The sequence below is a fragment of the Urocitellus parryii genome, unplaced genomic scaffold (assembly GCF_045843805.1).
Source record: "Urocitellus parryii isolate mUroPar1 unplaced genomic scaffold, mUroPar1.hap1 Scaffold_152, whole genome shotgun sequence".
Lineage (NCBI taxonomy): Eukaryota > Metazoa > Chordata > Mammalia > Rodentia > Sciuridae > Urocitellus > Urocitellus parryii.
In genome coordinates, this window is record NW_027552075.1 from 296,022 (window position 1) to 315,595 (window position 19,574).

Genomic DNA, 19,574 nt, shown 5'->3' on the forward strand with positions numbered 1-19,574 from the left:
TGTCTAGAATTGTACCTGATCCCTCAAACTTAGTAAACATTATTATTATTGTACTCCTTCAATAATCATTAAACATATTTCTGTTTCTCTTTTTCTAACAGTTAGAAGAAAAACTCAAAGAAAAAGTTGATGTAAGTCTGACTGAACGAATCAATCTCACGGGAGAAATGGACACATTCAGCACGTATGTACCTCACACAAGTTTGCTTGGGGCTTGTCCTTTCTCCTTCATGGGGCAGCATGTGTCAGGATGTTGGCTATAGTCACTTCAGAACCTAAAAGGTTTCCAGGGCCTTCTGCTGGATAGGGATTATTTCCATTTTGTTCTCCATTAGCCATCAAGAAGAAGCATTAAAATTGGCAGCTGCCTCCTGTTCTGCCTCCTCAGATGCAGTTGTTCTTTTAGCTAACTGTTCTTTATCATTGCACTGTCTAGAATAACCCAAGAGAAGAAATCCTCCCTTGGCTATCCCTATAGGAAGTTCTAGTTCTAGGCTTTCCCTCTTTTCCCTCTGTCGACACCTGCATCCTCCTGTGTTTTAGGGAGTTTTTATCTGTTTGTTTATTTTCTGGTTTTGAGACAAAGTTTTGGTATGTTGCCCAAGCCAGGCTCAAATCATCTTCTTCCTCAGCCTCCCCAGCACTCTGGGACATAAGCATGTACCACTGTGGGCATGGGCATGAGCCTTTATGCCTGACCATCTCTTTTGCTTTCTTATTTTGCAGTGCAGGGCTTCACACATGCTGGGCAATACTCTGAGCTACAACCCCAGACTGTGTTTTATATTACAAAGCATAAACTGCCAGCTTTTAGCCATCGGGAGTGCGGGGGGAGGGGGAGAGGGAGAGAGAGAGAGAGAGAGAGAGGGAGTGTGTGTGTGTGTGTGTGTGTGTGTGTGTGTGTTCGAGGGGGCCAAGGGTGGACTCTATCCAAGAAGTTCAAATAGCAAAACCTTCTTAGGATATTTCTCTCCTTGTTATGACTTTGCAATATTTTTGTTATTATCAGTTCCTGTTCCACTGCCTTTAACTAGAACAAGGATGGACCAAACTTTAGCTTTCACTCAACCATTTATTGAGGAAAAAAATCAAAATTCTCCTTTTTTCCCTGACCTTACAAGCTTTATAAAACAGTTACTCTTGGAAGAGAACTCAAAGAAGGTTTTGGAGATGACAGTTCAGGGGCCTACCTATAGAAGTGTAGGTCTTGACTGGGTGGGGACCCACCCAAATACGAGCAGTCTGAGAGTTTGCCTGTGTGTGTGTGTGTGTGTGTGTGTGTGTGTGTGTGTGTGTGTATGTGTATGTGTTGAAGACGGAGTTGAGAGTGGACTCCAAGAGTCCAAGCCAAGAACAGCTAACTGCTCCTTCATGGTCATTCATTAAAACTTTAGTTTGGGGAAATGAAAATAAATTTTACACAGGTGACTAAAATATTTGGAGGGGCCTGTGTCAGTCATTCAAACAGTGGTTTTTAAAAATATTGACCACAGTGATTTGATTTGCAGTGTCATCTCCAGCAGTATTCAGTTGCTGGTTCAGGATCTAGATGCAGCCTGCGATCCTGCCTTGACTGCCATGAGCAAGGTAAGGTTTTAAGAACTGGCTTATTACTAGACTTCCAAGAGTGACCAAGGTGGTTTCTGCTGGCCTTTGCCAGACACTTCAGTGCTTAAAGTATCAGCAGAGAGGAAAATGGAAAGACCTCTCAGGTTCCCAAAAGTGCTCACTTCATCTTGTATCTTAGGCCATTGCTTGTCCTTTGAGGATGAGACAGGGAGCTGAAGTGCTTGGTGAGACAAAAATCAGTATTGTCTTTGATTAGCATCTGACTTGTGCTGAAAACCTTAATGTGGTCTCACCAGAATGGGTATTTTTTAAGTGCTTAAAGCAGTAACTTCTGACTTATTCTTCATTCTTGCCCACTAAGAGGGACTCTTTCTGAGCCCAGGTGCAAGATTATTCAATCCAACTGTGAACTCTTCATTTCCTAGTATCCTACTGATCTATCAGTCAGCCCTTGGTCCTCCTTTGGCACTTACCACATGCTATCTCATGTTCTTATTTTTGGCTTTTCTCTGTCAAAAGGCTGTACGTTCCTTAAGTGTATGGATTATGTCTTATACCATCCTTTGTCTCTCATATTGTCGAGTGTAGAAAACTCTCATGCTTCTTAAATAAATTAAAAGTAGGTCATTCTTTATTTATTTTAAGCCCAAATAATTATTCAACTATAACCTTGTAGAGCAGAGGTTGGCAAACTGTAGCCTGTAGGCCAAATCTGGTCTGCTACCTGTTTTAGTAAATGAAGTTTTATTGGAATATAGCCATACCATTCACTTATAAACTATATATGGCTGCTGTTGTACTACTACTATAGAATTGAGTAATTGCAATGGAGACCATAAAACCCACAAAGCTGAAATATTTACTATTAAGCCACTTGGTAAAAGTTTACCAATGCCTATTCTAGAATCACGGGCTCTTGTAGCATCTTTGCAAATTCTGAAGGAAGAACTTCCCTGGCTCATATTATCCTGTAGTTGTGGGAGAGAGCAATAGAAGGAACCCTGACTTTAGAGTCAGAAAAATCTAACTCTTCCAGTTTTTCCTTTGAGGCTCCTGAGTGGACCCGCTAACTGCTCTGTATGTGAAATGTGGCTGTCTGCCTCCTAGAGTTGTTGTAAGGATGAAATAAGAAGAGGGTGCCAGGCCTGGTGCCTGTTATATGGCAAGTGCTCAATAAGTGTTAGTTCCTTCTGTCTTATCAGAAGTAGTGGCCATGTCACAAGGTTCTGGAAGCAGACATTTGGCCTGAATCTGGCTTTGCAGTAATTATCAATATTTAACAGCCAAAAACGTTCACTGGAGAAAAGATGGCCTATTCAACAAATGGTTCTAGCAAAACTGAAAATCCAAATGTAGCAAAATGAAATTAAACCTCTGTCTCTCACCCTGCACAAAAATCAACTCAAAGTGGATCAAAGACTTAGGCACTAGAACAGAGACCCTGCACCTAATAGAAGAAAAAATAGGCCCAAACCTTCACCATGTCAGCCTAGGATCTGACTTCCTTAACAAGACTCCTAAGCACAAGAAGTAAAACAAGAATTAATAAATGGGATGGATTCAAATTAAAAAGCTTTTTCTCAGCAAAGGAAACAATTAGTAGAGTGAAGAGAGAGCCTACAGATTGGGAGAAAATCTTTATCACATGCACCTCGAAAAAGCATTAATCTCTAGGATCTATAAAGAACTCAAAAAACTTAACACCAAAAAACAAATAACTTAATCAATAAATGGGCTAAGGAACCGGACACTTCATAGAAGAAATACAATTGATCAACAAATATATAAAAAAATGTTCAACATCTCTAGCAATTAGAAAAATGCAAATCAAAACTGCTGTAAGATTTCATATGACTACTGTTAGAATGGCAATCATCAAGAATACAGGCTACAATAAATGTTGGCGAGGATGTGGTGAAAAAGATACGCTCATACGTTGCTGGTGGGACTGCAAATTGGTGCAACCACTATGGAAATTAGTATGGAGATTCCTCAGAAAATTGGGAATGGACCCACCATTTGACCTATCCCACTTTTTGGTTTATACCCAAAGGACTTAAAATCAGCATACTATAGTGATGCAGCCACATCATTGTTTATAACAGCTCAATTCACAATAGCTAGACTATGGAACCAACCTAGGTGTCCCTGAATAGATGAATAAATAAAGAAAATGTGGTATATATACTCGATGGAATATTACTCAGCTTTAAAGAAGAGTAAAATGATGGCATTTTCCAGTAAATGGTTGGAGTTGGAGAGTATCATGCTAAGCAAAATAAGCCAATCCCACAAAACCAAAGGCCAAATGTTTTCTCTAATATGTAGATACTAATTCACAATAAGGCGGGGGGGGGGGCACTAGGGAAGAATAGCATTACCATAGATTAGATAGAGGGAAATGATGGGAGGGAAGAGGAGAGGATGTGGGAATAGGAAAGATAGTAGAATGAAACAGACATTATTACTGGATGTATATATGTGACTACATGATCAATATGATTCTGCAACATGTGCACTCAGAAAAATGAGAAATTATATCCCATCTATGTATGATATATCAGTGCATAAATGCATTCTACTGTCATGTATAACTAATTAAAACAAAATTTTTTTAAAAAAAATTAACAATAATAGAACTAAAAGCAAAACATGGTCTTTAGAAAAGTTTTAAAGAGTGGGGGCTTGGGTGATATCTCAGTGGTAGAGCGCTTCCCTGGCATGTGTGAGGCACTGGGTTTGATCCTCAGCATCATGAATAAATGAAAAGGTAAATTCTAGCTCTCTGTTAAAAAAAAAAAAAAAGGATGAAATGGGAAGTTGTGAAAAAGCTGATGTCACAAAGTTTCTATTTGAAAAGCTGATCCTTTCACCAATCAGATGCTGATAAGTATTTTCAGTATCCTCAGTGTTTACAAGTAGAGCACTTTGAGCAGGCAGATTGAGGCTAATCCATTTCCTTAAAGGAATATGGCTATGAGGATTCATTTTGTAGGTTCCAGTTATCCCCTGGCTGCTAGTATAGCTGCTGGTGAGTGGTCACTACATCCTGAATGAGATCTTTTCCAGCTGCCATCACTCCTGAACTGCCACACACTTCAGCCTGGAATGCAGCTGGTGGAAGAATTTTTACATTTACCAAAGGAAGAGTGTGTGTGGGGGGGTGTTGTTTGGGGTATTTTTGTAAAATAACACTTGGAGGGGTTTAACACTCCAGGTGTTGCTTATATGAACTGTCAGTTCATTAGGTGGATTTCCCTCCAGCTGCCTCCTACCCCACCATCCATTTCTTCCCCCAGACCCACACTGGCAAGTATTAACAGAGACCATACCTCCAGAACCTTTTGTTTATATCATAGAAAACCTCAGACTTGGGAACACAGCAGCTGCAAGGTCATTACCTTTTGTCTGATCTTCTGGAGTTGTAGCAAAATGAAATCCATGTGATGAAAATAAACACACCAAGTGGTCACAAATTGATTCAAAATACACACTCCATTATTTGTGCCTGCATCCTATTTCGTGTAGTTTCCTCTAGGATTTTTAAACACTTTTGTGACCATGATTATTTCTGTCTCTGATTTCATCATTCCTCTTTCACGTTGAACAGTTTAGCTTAGACTGTACCTAGCACAGTGCTGGGAGTTGCAAGGAAGTCAGGAAAGGCATAGACATTATTTCAAGGTGTATAGGTTCTGGTACGCAGGGAGTAATGCTTGTGTTGAGAGTAATGTCCAAAAAACTGCAGTACAAGGCCTGGTGGAATCAGTGCTGTAAGAAAAGTACAGAATTTCAAAAAGGGGAGAGTTTATACCCAGGTGGGTAAGCAAGAAAAGCCTTTGCAAGCAAGTGGCATTGGAATAAAAGAGGGCAAGGATTTGAATGAATTTGGTTAGGCAGGCATTCCAATAGAGTGGCCATGTGAATAATGGTTTGTGAAGTCAGGAAACTTAGTTTTATTAAAATTGCCAGTCTCATGAAACATCTTAGTAATTCCACAGAGTACTGTGTTCCTGGACCTGCGTGATCAAGGTTGGAAGCAATCTGCCCTCTAGGCTTGTGTACTCTGCTGGGGAGCAAACTCACAATGATGTAAATAGATGTGTTTTATAAGTAGTGAGAAAATGAGAGTGGGGCTTCAAAATGGAGTAGTCGCTAGATGATTCTGAGTTGATGAAAGAAGGCTTTCTTGACAAGATGGAATGAGTCCGGCAATGCAGTTAGGTCTTTGTCCTGAGAGGAGACCAAGGTATCCCATGGTCTCCTCCTTCACTGGCATATAGGGCTTTTTTATTTGTTCCGTCTCTACCTAGTTAGCTTTGTTTTTGCCCCTCCTCTCTGTGTTCCCTGTGCTCCCGTCTTGGAGTCATTCTCCCTTTACTGAAGGTGCATTGCTTTATTGTGGCATCCATCTTTTTTCTCATTCCATTCTTTCTGCCTAAAATTCTCTTCCCACTGTTATCTATCCAACAAGCATACTCTTTATGATGCAATTTTAATATCTTTCCCCTTGTTAAATTGAAATATAATTCACATAACACAGGACTCACTCCCTTTCAAGTATAAAATTTTAGTACATTTACAAAGTCAAGCAGCCTCTACCACTAATTCCAGAACATCTTCATCTCTCCAAGATGAAACCTTGTACTCAATACCAGTCACTCCCCACTCCCCTGACAACCATTAATCGACTTTGTCTCTATAGATTTGCCTATCTGAACATTTTTATGTAAATAGGATCATACAGTATGCAGCTTTTTGTGCTTGGCTTATTTCACTTTGCATAGTGTGGTATGTGACTTATCATGCATCAGTACTGCATTCCTTTTTTTTTTTTTTTTTTTTTTTTTAAATGCTGGTGATTAAACCCAGGGCCTTGCACATGGTAAGCACACACTGTACCACCGTGCTACCGTAGTCCCTACTTCATTCCTTATTATGACTAAATAATATTCTACCATGTGAATATGCCACATTTTATTTGTTCATCAGTTGATGGACATTGGAATTATTTTCACTTTTTTAATGTTTACAAATAATGATATCAACTTTGGATGAACATGTTTTCAGTTTTCTTAAGTATATGCATAGGTGTGGAACTGCTGAGTCATGCGATAACTTTATATTTAACATTTTGAGGAACTGCCAAATTGTTTTCCAAAGTGACTGGGCTATCCACCAGTAAAGTATGGGGGGATTCTGATTTTTCCACATCTTTGGCAACATTTATTTCCCCCCCCTTTTTTTTTTTTTAATTTTGGCCATTCTTTGTGAGTGTGATAGACACCTCATTTTGTTTTCAGTTGGCAGTTCCCTGGTAACTAAAACATTAAACATCTTTACATGTGCTTATTGGCAATTTGCATATCCTCTTTCAATTAAATCTTTTTCTCATTGTAAAACTGAGTTTTATTTCTATTGTTGAGTTGTAAAATTTCTTTTTATAGTCTGGCTATTGGATCCTTTAGCAGATATCTGATTTGTAAATATTTCCTCCTATTCTGTGTGTTGTCTTTGTTGTTAATGTCCTTTAATGTTGCTGAATACTTTATTTATTAATTTTTTTTTGAGGTGTTGGGAATTCAACCCAGGGCCTTGTGCATGCTAGGCAAGTGCTCTACCACTGTCCTATAGCATCACCCCCTTTTTTTTTTTTTTTTTAATTTTGAGACAGTGTTTCAATTGACTGGTCTCAAACTTGTGATCATCCTGCCTTAGCTTCCTGAGTAGCTTGTGTTGCCAGTGTGCATCACCTGGTGTTTGTGTGTGTTTGGAGGTGGGGGACTTAAACACCATTAACCTAATCCAAAATCACAAATATTTACCTGGTGTTTTCTTCTAAGAATTTTATAGTCTTAGCTCTTACATTTAGGTTTTCAATCTGTTTTGAGTTAATTTTTGTATATGGTGTGAGGTAAGGGTTCGACTTTTTTGTTTTATATGTGGATATCCAGCTCTCTCAGTACCATTTGCTCAAAAGATTATACTTCCCCCATTGGATGGACTTGACACCCTAAATCAGTTAAAAATTAGCTAACCATAGTTGTAGGGGTTTCTCTCTGGACTCTCAGTTCTATTCATTTATTGATATGTTTGTGCTTATGCCAGTACCGCACTGTTTTGATTATTATTGCCTTGTAGTAATCTTTGAAATCAGGAATGATAAGTCCTCCAACTTTGTTCTTTTTCAATATTGTTTTGGTAACTCTGGGTCTCTTGCAATGTCACCATTTCTTGTCACACCAAGGTCATTCCTGTTTCACTCTCAAGATATCACAACCCTTACACTATCTCTCTGTTATACAATTATTTTCATATCTCTGTCTTTGCTATTAAACTTTGAATAACTTGAGGATTGTGTTTTATTCCTTTTGGATGTCTATGGCGTAGCACAGTATTTGCTTTATAGCAACACTCTCTGAATGACTTCTTCCTGAAGACAGGAAGAAGAAAGAGCTAAGGACCATGGACACCCATTTGACAAAAATAGTGACAAAGTGAAACAGGTAACTACTGAGCAGATGGAGATGGATAGAGCCAGTAAAATGGACATCTGTAGGTATGGCTTTGTCATAAACTCCTTGAAATCTTTAGGCACATATCAAGTGAAGGTGGTGTGATATTCCTCAGTATACTTAAGTAGCATCTTCAGCAAGTGGCTTCCTAGAGCTGATTGAAGAAAGGTCAGAATTAGGAATGCTAATTAACTCCTATAGGTGAGGGCTGGAGCCCTTCTGCTGGACAAGGAGAGAAAATTTCAGGGTGGGCAAGTTTGGCTGAAACCACATGGAGGAGCAACCTTAAACTGGCCAAGATCAAGTGGAGGAATCAAGATACGGTAATAGTTTGGTGGTCCCTCTAAAACTAACTTTGAGGTCACAGTAGTCACTGATAAGTTATGAAAATTACCTTTCAGACAACTTGTTTTCCCCATATTATTTCCTTAGATGAGCTTTATGAGATGATAAGTTGCTATTTGTTGAGCACTTACCAGGAAGCAGACACCCAAGTGCCTATGTTATTTAATTCTATCGATAAACTTAGAAGGTAGCCGTGTTACTTCTCCCTTTCACAGAGTGCACTGAAACACAGAGAAGTTAAGTCATTTATCCAAGATTTCTTAGCTAGCAAATCCAGGATTCAATCTCATGTCTGTCCATTCAGACTCCTGTCTGTCCCATGCCTCGCATACAGAGAGAGAACAAGTCCTTCTGGCAAATGTGGCAACCTTCACAAAATCAGCTTTCATAACTTGCCTAAAGTAGAAGAATGGTAAGACAGCCTGGGCCTAGTGCTGCTAGCTTCACATGAGAATTCATGCATCCTTGATTTTGAGCTCTCTAGGTGTTCACAGTGATCGTGTTAGGTATCAGTCTTCAGCTTTTCTTGATATCCCATGGATATGTTTTTTTCTTGTATACATGACTTTCCTATGGGGGAGAAAATGTGTTGAGTAACCAATGCAAGTATTCCTGCCGGCTTTGTGTATTGCCTCTGAAAATTAATGAACTGTCCTTCTGATACATTTGTCTGTTTCTTTCTTCTTTCTCTCTGTCTCTTTCTTATATTATGCCAAATATAGTAGTGAAGCCAGAAATAAAGCCAAGTGTCCTGATTCTTGAGAAAGAATTGTTTGGAGTGTTGTGTTGGAAATATAAAGAGTTTTGTTCCTTAGACATAAATTCTGCAAATTCTTAGGAGTTAATATATCCAGATATAGCCTTAAAAAGTAGGATTTTTTTTTTTTTTAATCTATGACCTCCTTAAAAGGGACCATTGTTCCCATGGTCCTCTCCTTACTGTGTCGTTTTTATGAGGGCTTCTTACTAGGTTGAAAGAATCTAAATCTCTGTCCAAAATCAAACCCACTTAGCTTTTTCTCATTAATTGTAATTTTAGAAAACAACAATAACAACAGAAAGAAACAGAATAAATTAAATTTCCTTACAGTCTGGCATGTAATTTCTATTAGGTTTCAGGATTGTGAACATGTACTAATTTAGGGAGCTGTGTTACTATCCCCCACAGACATTTTGAAATAACTAGAACAGTCCTCAAATCTGTTCTCATTTTCTGTCATTAAAATGCAGGTCTATTTCAGAAGGCCCACAGAACACCATGGATAAGGAGTCTTTACGTTCACTTTCCATGTAATCAGGATACATCTTTCTTATTTCATAAAAAATATTTTCACTGTGATAAAAGCAAATCACCTTCATTCTAGAAAGCGCAGGTATTTTGAAAAAGAAGAATATTTAAACCTCCTGTAATTCCAATTGACAGATATATTTTTCAGTCTTTTGTTTTATGCAGACACATTTAAAAATAATAAGCTCATATGGGCTGGGGATGTGGCTCAAGCGGTAGCACACTCACCTAGCATGTGTGCGGCCCAGGTTCGATCCTCAGCACCACATACAAACAAAGATGTTGTGTCCGCCGAAAACTGAAAAATAAATGTTAATTCTCTCTTAAAAAAAAGTTCATTATTTTCATTGTTTTATACCTGTTTTTCTCTGCTAATGGTTTTAATAGCTCTCTATATCATTTAATCCAGAGTTATATTTTCAGTGGTTGCATAGTATTCCATAGTACAAAATATTTACTGTGAAAATCATAACAATAGCTAACATTTATCATGGAATTAATATGTATGAGGCACTGTATTAACAGCATTCTATGGATTATATTTTAATATTATCATCATTGCAATTTTATAGATGAGAAAGCTAAGACTTAGAGAGATTAGGTAACTTGCTCATGTCACACACTTAGAAGTGTCATACACATAGTCAAGTCTGCATTTCTTCATCCCAAATACTGCTGTTTCCCTTAAAATGTGTTTGATCTGGGGCCACTAGCAAGCATGAGTCACTGAGTTCCATCCCCTGAGGCCCATTATGCAAAAAAATAAAAACAAAAATGTGTTTAATCTATTTGCTCTTCATGGCTATTTATTTCCAGGTTTTCACATTTATAGTCTGATGGTGAGCAGTCTCGTGCATATGTAATTTTCTTTTCTGAATATTCATAACTATTAACTTCAAATCCATTGCCCTAGAGGGAATTGCAGAAATCAAAGCTTATGTGATGAATGCTAAGATTTTTTTATAGAAATTTTCAAATTGTTTTAAGAAAGGTTGTATGAAATCACCTTCCCATTGGCCCAGCAGTGGATAGAAATATATACAGACAAAACACATATATATCTTCTTACACCCTTGGTTACTTCAATTTCTCTTCGGGATCATCTTAATTTTTCCCCCTGGGAGTTAGGGAACATGTATCCCTGAGCAAAGAGGGGAAACAAATCATTCCTTCTTCCTCCTCTACATGATCATCATCACCATTATTCTCACCTGTAATCCTACACTATTGTTCCTCACCCTCATTCTGCATGCAGATTTTGCTTGTCCCAGTTCCCCCAGCTAATGTCAGGTTCATGTAGGGTGGTAGCTGTTCTTTTGAAGAGTAATAACATAAAATGGAAAGAACATGGACTTTGGGGTTCAACAAACCAGTATCCTGACCTCAGTCTTACTAACTTGCCTCATTAGACAAGTCCCCGAAGTCTGCCATTCTGTTTTACCGTCTGTACAGCAGGAGTAAAAATACCCCCTTCACTGCATCATTGTAAGTAGTAAGTTCATGTGAAAATGTCAGCCTCTGTGTCTGGTACATAGTTGGTGGTCATAAATATTCCTTCTCTTCTTTGTTTCCCACACAGTGCTTGGTCCAGTGCTGTGTATGCAGAAGGTACCTATAACTATCACAAATGTTTACTGTCAGAGTAAAAGTAGTCCAAACAAGAGTTAAAGAGAGTGTGTGTGCACGTGTGCCTGAGTAAAGTCCCTGGCTTGGGACCCACAGCTCACTCAGCAGCCTAAACCACAGCACTAGACCCCAGTTGCCTGAAATGTTCCCAAGTCCAAATGTCTTGAGACTGTGCTCTGTATCTCTCTAATTCAGTGATCAAAATTAATAGGTGGGAATTTAAATTTTCATTTGAAGGAAATTCATTTCTCAGGAAATCTCTTTACAAGCTTTATATAGCAATAGAAAAAAAAACAAGATCCATAGTAAGCTAGTTGTGTTGTCTGATCCATGGATTAATCAGAGTTCTCTGCTGCAGTGGGCTCTCTGGGGAATAGTGATTATCTCCCAGGCTTCCCTGGGAAGTGTCAGCATGGACCACACACTAAAGGCAGCAGAAGTAGATCCCTGGAGATGCTCTGGGCTTCACTTCCCTCCCTGTGGTTAAATATGGGGTTCTGAAAGCTTCCACTGATACTATCTTGGTTTCCTTGCATCTTTAGTACTACTTTTTTATAAACTGTTTCTGATTGTTTTTATAGTACCAGTTGAACACAATGTGGTATTCAACCCCATTCCTTCCCACCACCACCCTCTAAACAAAAAGCACAAATGGAAAATTTTTAAATTGTAGAGGGGTAACTTTTAAATGTCCGAAATCTTAATTATTCTTGTAGCTTTTCATGATGTTTGTTCTCCAACGCAAGCTGCAAAATAAATAAATAAAATTTAAAATCATGAATCCACTTGACTTTTGCTAATAGATCTTTTGGATGAGATCTTTGCTTGATATCTGTATATTTCTTTAGCTTCTCCTTGAGAAACAGAGCTTACCCTGAACTAAGTCCCAGTTAAATGCTTTTGTTTTGACAATTGTCTAGAAAGAATCCTAACATAGTGCTTGGGCTTTAGACAGACCTGGTTGTTTCAACTCTTTTACTAGCTACATGACTTTGATGAAGTTACTTAATCTCTTTGAGTTTTTTTTTTTTTCATTTCCTCATCTATGAGATTATTGTGAGAACTGAGCGAGACCATGTGTGAATGGTAAATGAACTGATGTATATACAGTGCCTGGCAAGACATATGCATGGTAGATGTCTTGGTGGTAGATCATAACATGGGTTTCTTTGTCGATTTGAGTTAGAACTCAACCCTTAAGTCATCTGGGATGACTGAGGGCAAACATCAACCTTTGAAGTAATGGCTGGACAGAATCACTACTAACTGTATTTTGCACATTTCTAAAAATAAAGGTAATATCAACTTTTATTGTTTGTTAGCACATTAAATCATTTTCTTACTTCACTAACCTAGCTTAAATTTAAAATCATGAGGGGCTAGAGTTGTGGCTCAGTGGTAGAGCACTTGCCTGGCACATATCAGGCACTAGGTTCAATCATTAGCACCACATAAAAATAAATAAATAAAACTTAAAATCATGAATCCACTTGACTTTTGCTAATACTTTTTTAAAAATATATTTATTTTTTAGTTGTAGTTGGACACAATACCTTCATTTTATTCATTCATTTTTATGTGGTGCTGAGGATCGAATTCAGGGCTGCACACGTGCAAGGCAAGTGCTGTACCGCTGAGCCACAATCCCAGCCCCTAATACTTTTTTTAACTTGACCAATGGAGCCAGATATCTTCACATATATTCCAAATGTGGCCACGTACTGTCTTCACCAGTGGTTATCAAGAGGAATTAAATGGGGTACAGGCAAACTAACCAGTGGGAACATGAAGAAATCCCACATCCCATGCTTTGTCCTGCTTCAGAGCTGCTTTGTAGCCAACAACAGAGTATGTCTCCACCTCCTTTTATGGTCTTCTTCTATGAGTGGAAAACTGTAATGTTTAGATAATTATTTATAAGCTATTTTGAGATAAAAATATGCAGTGGTGCCAACATGGAATGCAGTAGTCATTTCTGTGGAAGAGCTTCATGTTGACTGGGGACATCAAGCCCTGTTCAGTTCTGTGTTTACCCAGTGCATTCTACTCCAAGTCTTGCTGCAAAGCTTGGGAAAAGAACATGAAGTATAGACTTAATAGCACCTGTCCTGGCCTCACCCTATGAGCTCATTGACAGTCACCTAGGATGCTCATTGTTTAGAAGGATCAAATCTTTAATATCAAAAGGAAAAAGAACCTCTCAAGGTAAAAGATAATGAGGAAAACATAACTAGAGCAGTCAAATATAAAGGCAGTTCATATTAGAGCTTTCTACTGCTTTTCCATTGTTTATTTCTATTTTTCCCCCAGTAAAAATTCTTCTTTTTCCTGCAGGGTATGGTGGCAGACACTTTTATTCCCAGCTACTTAGGAGGCTGAGACAGGAAAATCACTTGTTCCAAGAAGTCCAAGGTTAGCCTAGGCAACATAACAAGACCTGACTTAAAAGAAAACAAAAAGAGAGAATTTCCTTTTCCTGTCTGGAGCTGGCTGTGAAGCCTGCATAGGCTCTTGGTGTCTCTGGGCTTTTTTTTTCCTTGCCCTACTTCCACAAAGGTTTTGGGGATTGAACCCAGGGCCTCACCACTAAGCTACACCCCAGCCCTGGGTCTTGTTTTCTCCTCTGTGAAATGAAGATGGAGCTCCTTTCCTTCTTTTCTATGGTTCTGTGCTTACACATATCCAAAGGTCTTAGAATCTCAGTAACTGCTGACCTGAAGAAACATTAGGACAGAACAGAGTCCTTTGAGCTTCCCAGGGCTGGGGAATCATCCACATACAATAGGATTCTTTTAAACAAGTTCTCTCGGTATTGAATTTTTCCTTTCCCCAAGAGCTCTATAAAAATAGTGTTTTCTTGCCAGAGACATCAAGGCTCAGAACTACTGGCCTCCTCCTGTGAACAGTCTATGGTTTGTTTTTGGTTTGGGATCTTTTTTAACAGACAGTCCAGCTCCACTGAGAGGCTGACTCAGCAGTACTTCTCCAGCACGTTCCTGCTCTTGTCAGGATCCCAGTGCCCGGTCCCTGCCAGCTGGGGCAGGCCGGGAACTAATGATACCCTATCCCCCCCCCCCTGTGTGTCCCAAGGGGAAAGAGACCCTGCAGTGGTGCTTCTGTTTTCCAGACATGTCTCCTAATTCTCCTTAGGGTGTCAGAACTTGAGCTCATTTTTGTTCATGGCCAAAGACTATCTCTCTCATGATACTCATCTCCCCAAAACCTATCAACCACATAGTCCCCGAGGCTCTTTCCTTCCTTGTTCCGCATATCACTGACTTATCCTCTGATCTGCCTTTAGTGTTTGCCAGAGATCCTCTTTCCCTTTATTGAAATCCCATCATAATCCCAAAGGCTTTAGGAATGTAAGATTCTGTATGCACACCTTTAAAATGTTTTTATTGTGGAAAATTTCAGATGTATTCAAAAGTAAAGAAAACAATATAGTGAACCCCGTGTACCTGTCACCCAGCTTCACTAATCATGTTTCATCTGCACCTGCAGCCCCCTCCCCTGGCCCCAGATTGCTTTGTGTGTTTTATTTTTATTTAGTTTTTAGGACATGGATATCTTTAAGGGCCATTATTCAGCTGGCCATGGCATGTGGTGGAGGAGCCAGAGAACAGAGTCCTCAATCAAGTGGTTTTTATCTTTGTGATCTAGGACCATGTTAGTTCAACAACAACCAGAACTGAGTTTGAGTCCCCTAGGCCAGTCTTTTGACTGGGCTGCACCCAAGGGTCAGGTGGGTGGGGCAGCCATTGGAGGGAGAAAAAGAAGCATTATGTCAAGAAATGTCAGGCAAAATTCCTAAATTTTATCAGGACATGGTGACATATACCTGTGATCCCAGCAACCTGGGAGACTGAAGCAGGAGAATCATAAATTCAATCATAAATTAAAATCATAAATTTTACTAATTTGGCAACTTAATAAGACCCTCTCTCAAAATAAAAAAGAAAAAGGGCTGAGGATGTAACTCAGTGGCAAAGTGTCCCTGGTTTAAATCCATACCATCCCAGCCCCCCACACACACACAGTAAAAAAATTCCTAAATTTTTAAAATAAGCATATAGCATACACCATCCCTTTCTTCCTATTACCAAAGATATGGTTAAGAGGAAATTAACTTTTTTGGAAGGCAGTCACATTCAGTTACTAGACTTGTCTCACCCTGAGGAGGTGAGGGAGGTTGAGCTGATTTTGGAGGCGACTCCTCCAGTGCTTGACAATCGGATGACACAACCATAGTGAATGTGGAATGTCTGCTGAATACCTTGACTAATGAACCATTGTTAGGTGGCCTTTGCAACAAAAGACACACTGATGTTAGGTTGCAGAGGGTCTGGGAAGCCTAAAATGGTACAGGTGGTTCCAGAGCCAGAGGATGTGGCCTGAGTCTGCAGATTGGACTGGAATAGGGACACAATAACCTGAAGAAATATAATCAGAGGTGAGGCACTGTCATAGTCAGCTTTTCATTGCTGTATCAGAATACCTGAGAAAATCAACTTAAAGGAGGGAAGATTTATTTTGGCTCCTGGTTTCAGTTCATGATTGACCAGCTCCATTGTTTCTGTGTGAGGCACAACATCATGGTACAAGCAGCTGGTGGAGCAAAGCTGCTCACCTCATTGTGGCCAGGAAGCAAAGAGAGAGCAACCCCAGGTTATTTTGAAGTAAATATCACATGTTGTAGCAACTTTAGTGTTCTTTTTAAAGAATCCCAAACTCCTCCCAATTTACTCATGGGAAAGGTATAAGTTAATCCTCTTTCAGATTTGACTGCATTAGCACTGCCACCTATGATACCTCATGCCACATCTACTTGGAAGTAGATGTCTCTCCCCTTTTTTCCCACAGTCCTGATTGGTGGAACAGTTGACAGAGAACAGGTTACTGTGTCCCTGTTCCAGTCCAATCGGCTCTCCTAATGAGGTTCCTCTTACAAGAAAGCAATTTAGATGGGAAAGGAAGGCTATTTGAAGCATGCTGGGGACCACTAGAAGAAAAGTGCCTGAGTCCCATTTCCCTATCAAGGATAAGGTGGACCTGCTTGTCTTTACTCATGATTAGTCTCTACGTTATAGACTGAGAAAAAAATTCCCCAAGACAAAGGGGGCCAATTCCTGTGATAATAAAGACCGAATTTCCACTCTGTCTCTTCCTTTTCCTATTAACAGGTAACACTCTTTTTTTTTTTTTCCTCTCTGAAGGGTCTAAAGCCTGGTCTTGTCCTGTCTCTATTTCAGATGCAGTGGCAGAATGTGGAACATGTTGGTGACCAGAGCCCCTATGTCACTTCTGTCATTCTTCACATTAAGCAGAATGTCCCCATCATCCGTGACAACCTGGCTTCCACACGGAAATACTTCACTCAATTCTGCATCAAATTTGCAAAGTAAGTCCTGGAGCATTCTCATCACTGAGTTGTTCTTATTGTTTTGCTTTGTTTTTTTTTATTTTTTAAATAAAATTTTAAAAATTTTAAATAGACTTTACATTTCAGAGCAGTTTTAGGTTCATAGCACAGTTGAGCAGATTTCCCATGTACCCCTTGGCCCACACGCATACTGTCCTCCAATATCAACATCCCCTCAGAGGGATACATTTGCTGGGGTTGATGAACCTATACTGATGCATTATCACCCAAAATATATGGTTTCCTTGGGTTCATTCTTGGTGTTTGTACTGTCTATGGGTCTGGACAGATATCTAATGATGTGTACCCACTGCTATAGTATGATACTCAATGGGGTTCTTTTAGTGCCATACAAACCACCCAACATGCTCACAATCCTGGTGTCCCTACCATCCAACTGTGATTCATTCTGGTACCTGCAGGCAAATTGATATTAATCTGTATCCACAGGGATCATAATAATAAAACCAAGTCTGCTACTTAAGTTTATATATACAGTAGCAGTAATACAATCATCAGCCACATCAAGGCAAACAAAAATGAGTTGGGAGACCCTGTTATTTTGAACTGTGTGGACATAACCACCCCTTGCCCAAGTGATCACATGTGCTTTTTGTCTCATATAAATTTTTTAAGGGTAGGAACTACCTGTTCTGTTTCTTTTGAGCCTTCTCTTTCTTCTCCCCCATAGTATTTATTACTGTAGCTACTAAGACTTATCCACTTTTGGATGTCCTTGTGTCTAAGGAAGGTACTAGAAATTGGGAAGAGCAAGTCAGGGAACTCCTTAGCCAAGGTAGATGGAATGAACAGTAAGCTACGTGTGTTCCTGTCACATCCCTGTGTGTGGCCATTTCTGGCTTGAGTTTTGAAGCAAGAAAATAGTTTGGTCCTTTGCCAATCAACATCTGGCTGTAGCACTGTCTCCTGTGAGACCAGGCAGTGCACAGGGCCAGTGTCTCCTCTGACCAAATATCAAACAAACATTCTGGCAAACTTCTCAGGGAAGGGCTTCAGAAAGGTCAGCCCTGTCCAAGCTACTGTATTTGGATTGTTCTCATCTAGGTCCCAACTGGTGGTTCAGGACTCCAAGTTTATGTCTTCCCCAGATCTCTCCCAGTGTGTATTCAATTAAGGCTTTCCCTCTCTGACACAAATAAATCCCTAAGGAGCAACAATAATGGAGTGGCTTGTAGAGTTAACTTTAATTTCTACCTTGTCAAGAAAGGATCGAATGGACTCTCCAGGGAAGCATTAATGTTTGCAGTATGACAGGTGGACTAGGAGTTGACGTTCCCTTCACTCTCTGGATGCTCATTAATGTGCATTAAAAGTATTGCTGATTTATCACATTGTGACACTCCCCATAAGTACTGGTAGAAGTTTCTCTGTAAAAATTTACTGCAACTAGAAATCTCCTTCATGGTCACCCAGAGGTCTGATTGAGCTTACATTAGATAAATAAGGAGTCAGTTGCTTAGCTAGCCCAAGCAGAGGCCTCACATTCTCTCAAAGCCCTCAGAGCCCTTTAGTGTTATTACTAAGCTCATATTGAGTGAACCGGGAATAGGATGCCCATCTCACACATCTGGAAAAGCTCAGCCTGTGATCTAGGCTATATTTCTGTTTTAATCCATGGTACCTTCCATTCTGGTAAACCCTAACCTTACTGTAGAAACCTCAGTTTTAGGATTGTGAAGGGACCTTTCCCCAGCCAAAGGCAATAGCCACCATCATCTGTATGGCATGGAGAAGCAGTTAAACTTGGAGTCCTGAACCACCAGTTGGGACCTAGATGAGAACAATACAAATACAATTACCCATCACGTTGCTGGGACCTCTTCCCCAAAGACATGTGTTGAGTCTCTGTTTCTCCAGTCCAAGCCCTGTAGACTAGTGCATAGAGCCAGTTCAAGGACACAGCCACAACTTACTCTAGTGGGAAGTAACAAGTTATACACTGTATATACGGTTGTGATTAGTCATAAATTCAACCTCATGTTGCTTGTTTGGCTCTGGTTTACAGCACTTCCAATTCCTTCTAAATAGTTCCTGTTCATACCCATCCTGACCTGTTAGGCCTTTCCCCAGGTCTGACCCCTGGACTTCAAATTTCTTTCCCCTAACTCCCTTTGCTACCCACCAACGCAAAACCATCAATAGATCCTTTGTCTCCATTTGGTATCTATAGGGACAGTCATTCCTGTTTAGACATCATAGTCACTCCCTGGTTGAAACCACAGTTTGAATCACAGGTGACTTTCCTCCTCCTAAGCTGATTCTCCTCATAGATAAAAAGACAAATCCCTTTTTAAAAATTTTTTACTTGTTCTTTTTAGTTAAACATGACAATAGAATGTATTTTGACATATTATACATACAGGAGTATAACTTCCCATTCTTGTGAAGACAAATCTTTTAATAGTGGTTGGGAACAGTTTTGATCAGTCATGAATTCAACCTCACATTAACTTGTTTGACTCTAGTTTATAAGACTTCCAGTCCCTCCCGAATAGTCCCCAGTAAACTTCCTGGCAAAGTGCTGGTACCGAACTGACATTCAAAAAGTGGTCGCTGCTGGGCTGGGATTGTGGCTCAGCGGTAAAGCGCTTGCCTAGCGCAGCCAGGACCCGGGTTCGATCCTCAGCACCTCATAAAAATAAAGGCCTTGAGTTGTGTCCATTTACACCTAAAAAAAAAAAAAAAGTCACTGCTACCGTTATTAAAACATTTATTATTTATTCAGTGTGCATTTACTTGAGCATTTCCTTTGTCCTAGATACTGGGTTAAGTGATCTGACTTAACAGA

At 39.6% G+C, this 19,574-nt stretch overlaps 1 protein-coding gene across 1 annotated transcript in view; it reads left to right on the top strand.

Annotated features, from left to right (window-relative positions):
* Positions 1-19,574, top strand: part of LOC144251699 (vacuolar protein sorting-associated protein 53 homolog) — a 141,567-nt gene that overhangs the window by 103,759 nt on the left and 18,234 nt on the right. The window contains exons 16-18 of the mRNA XM_077794467.1: positions 102-184; positions 1,509-1,587; positions 16,596-16,744. Of these exons, the coding sequence (XP_077650593.1) occupies positions 102-184; positions 1,509-1,587; positions 16,596-16,744 (311 nt within the window). The remainder of the gene's footprint in view (positions 1-101; positions 185-1,508; positions 1,588-16,595; positions 16,745-19,574) is intronic.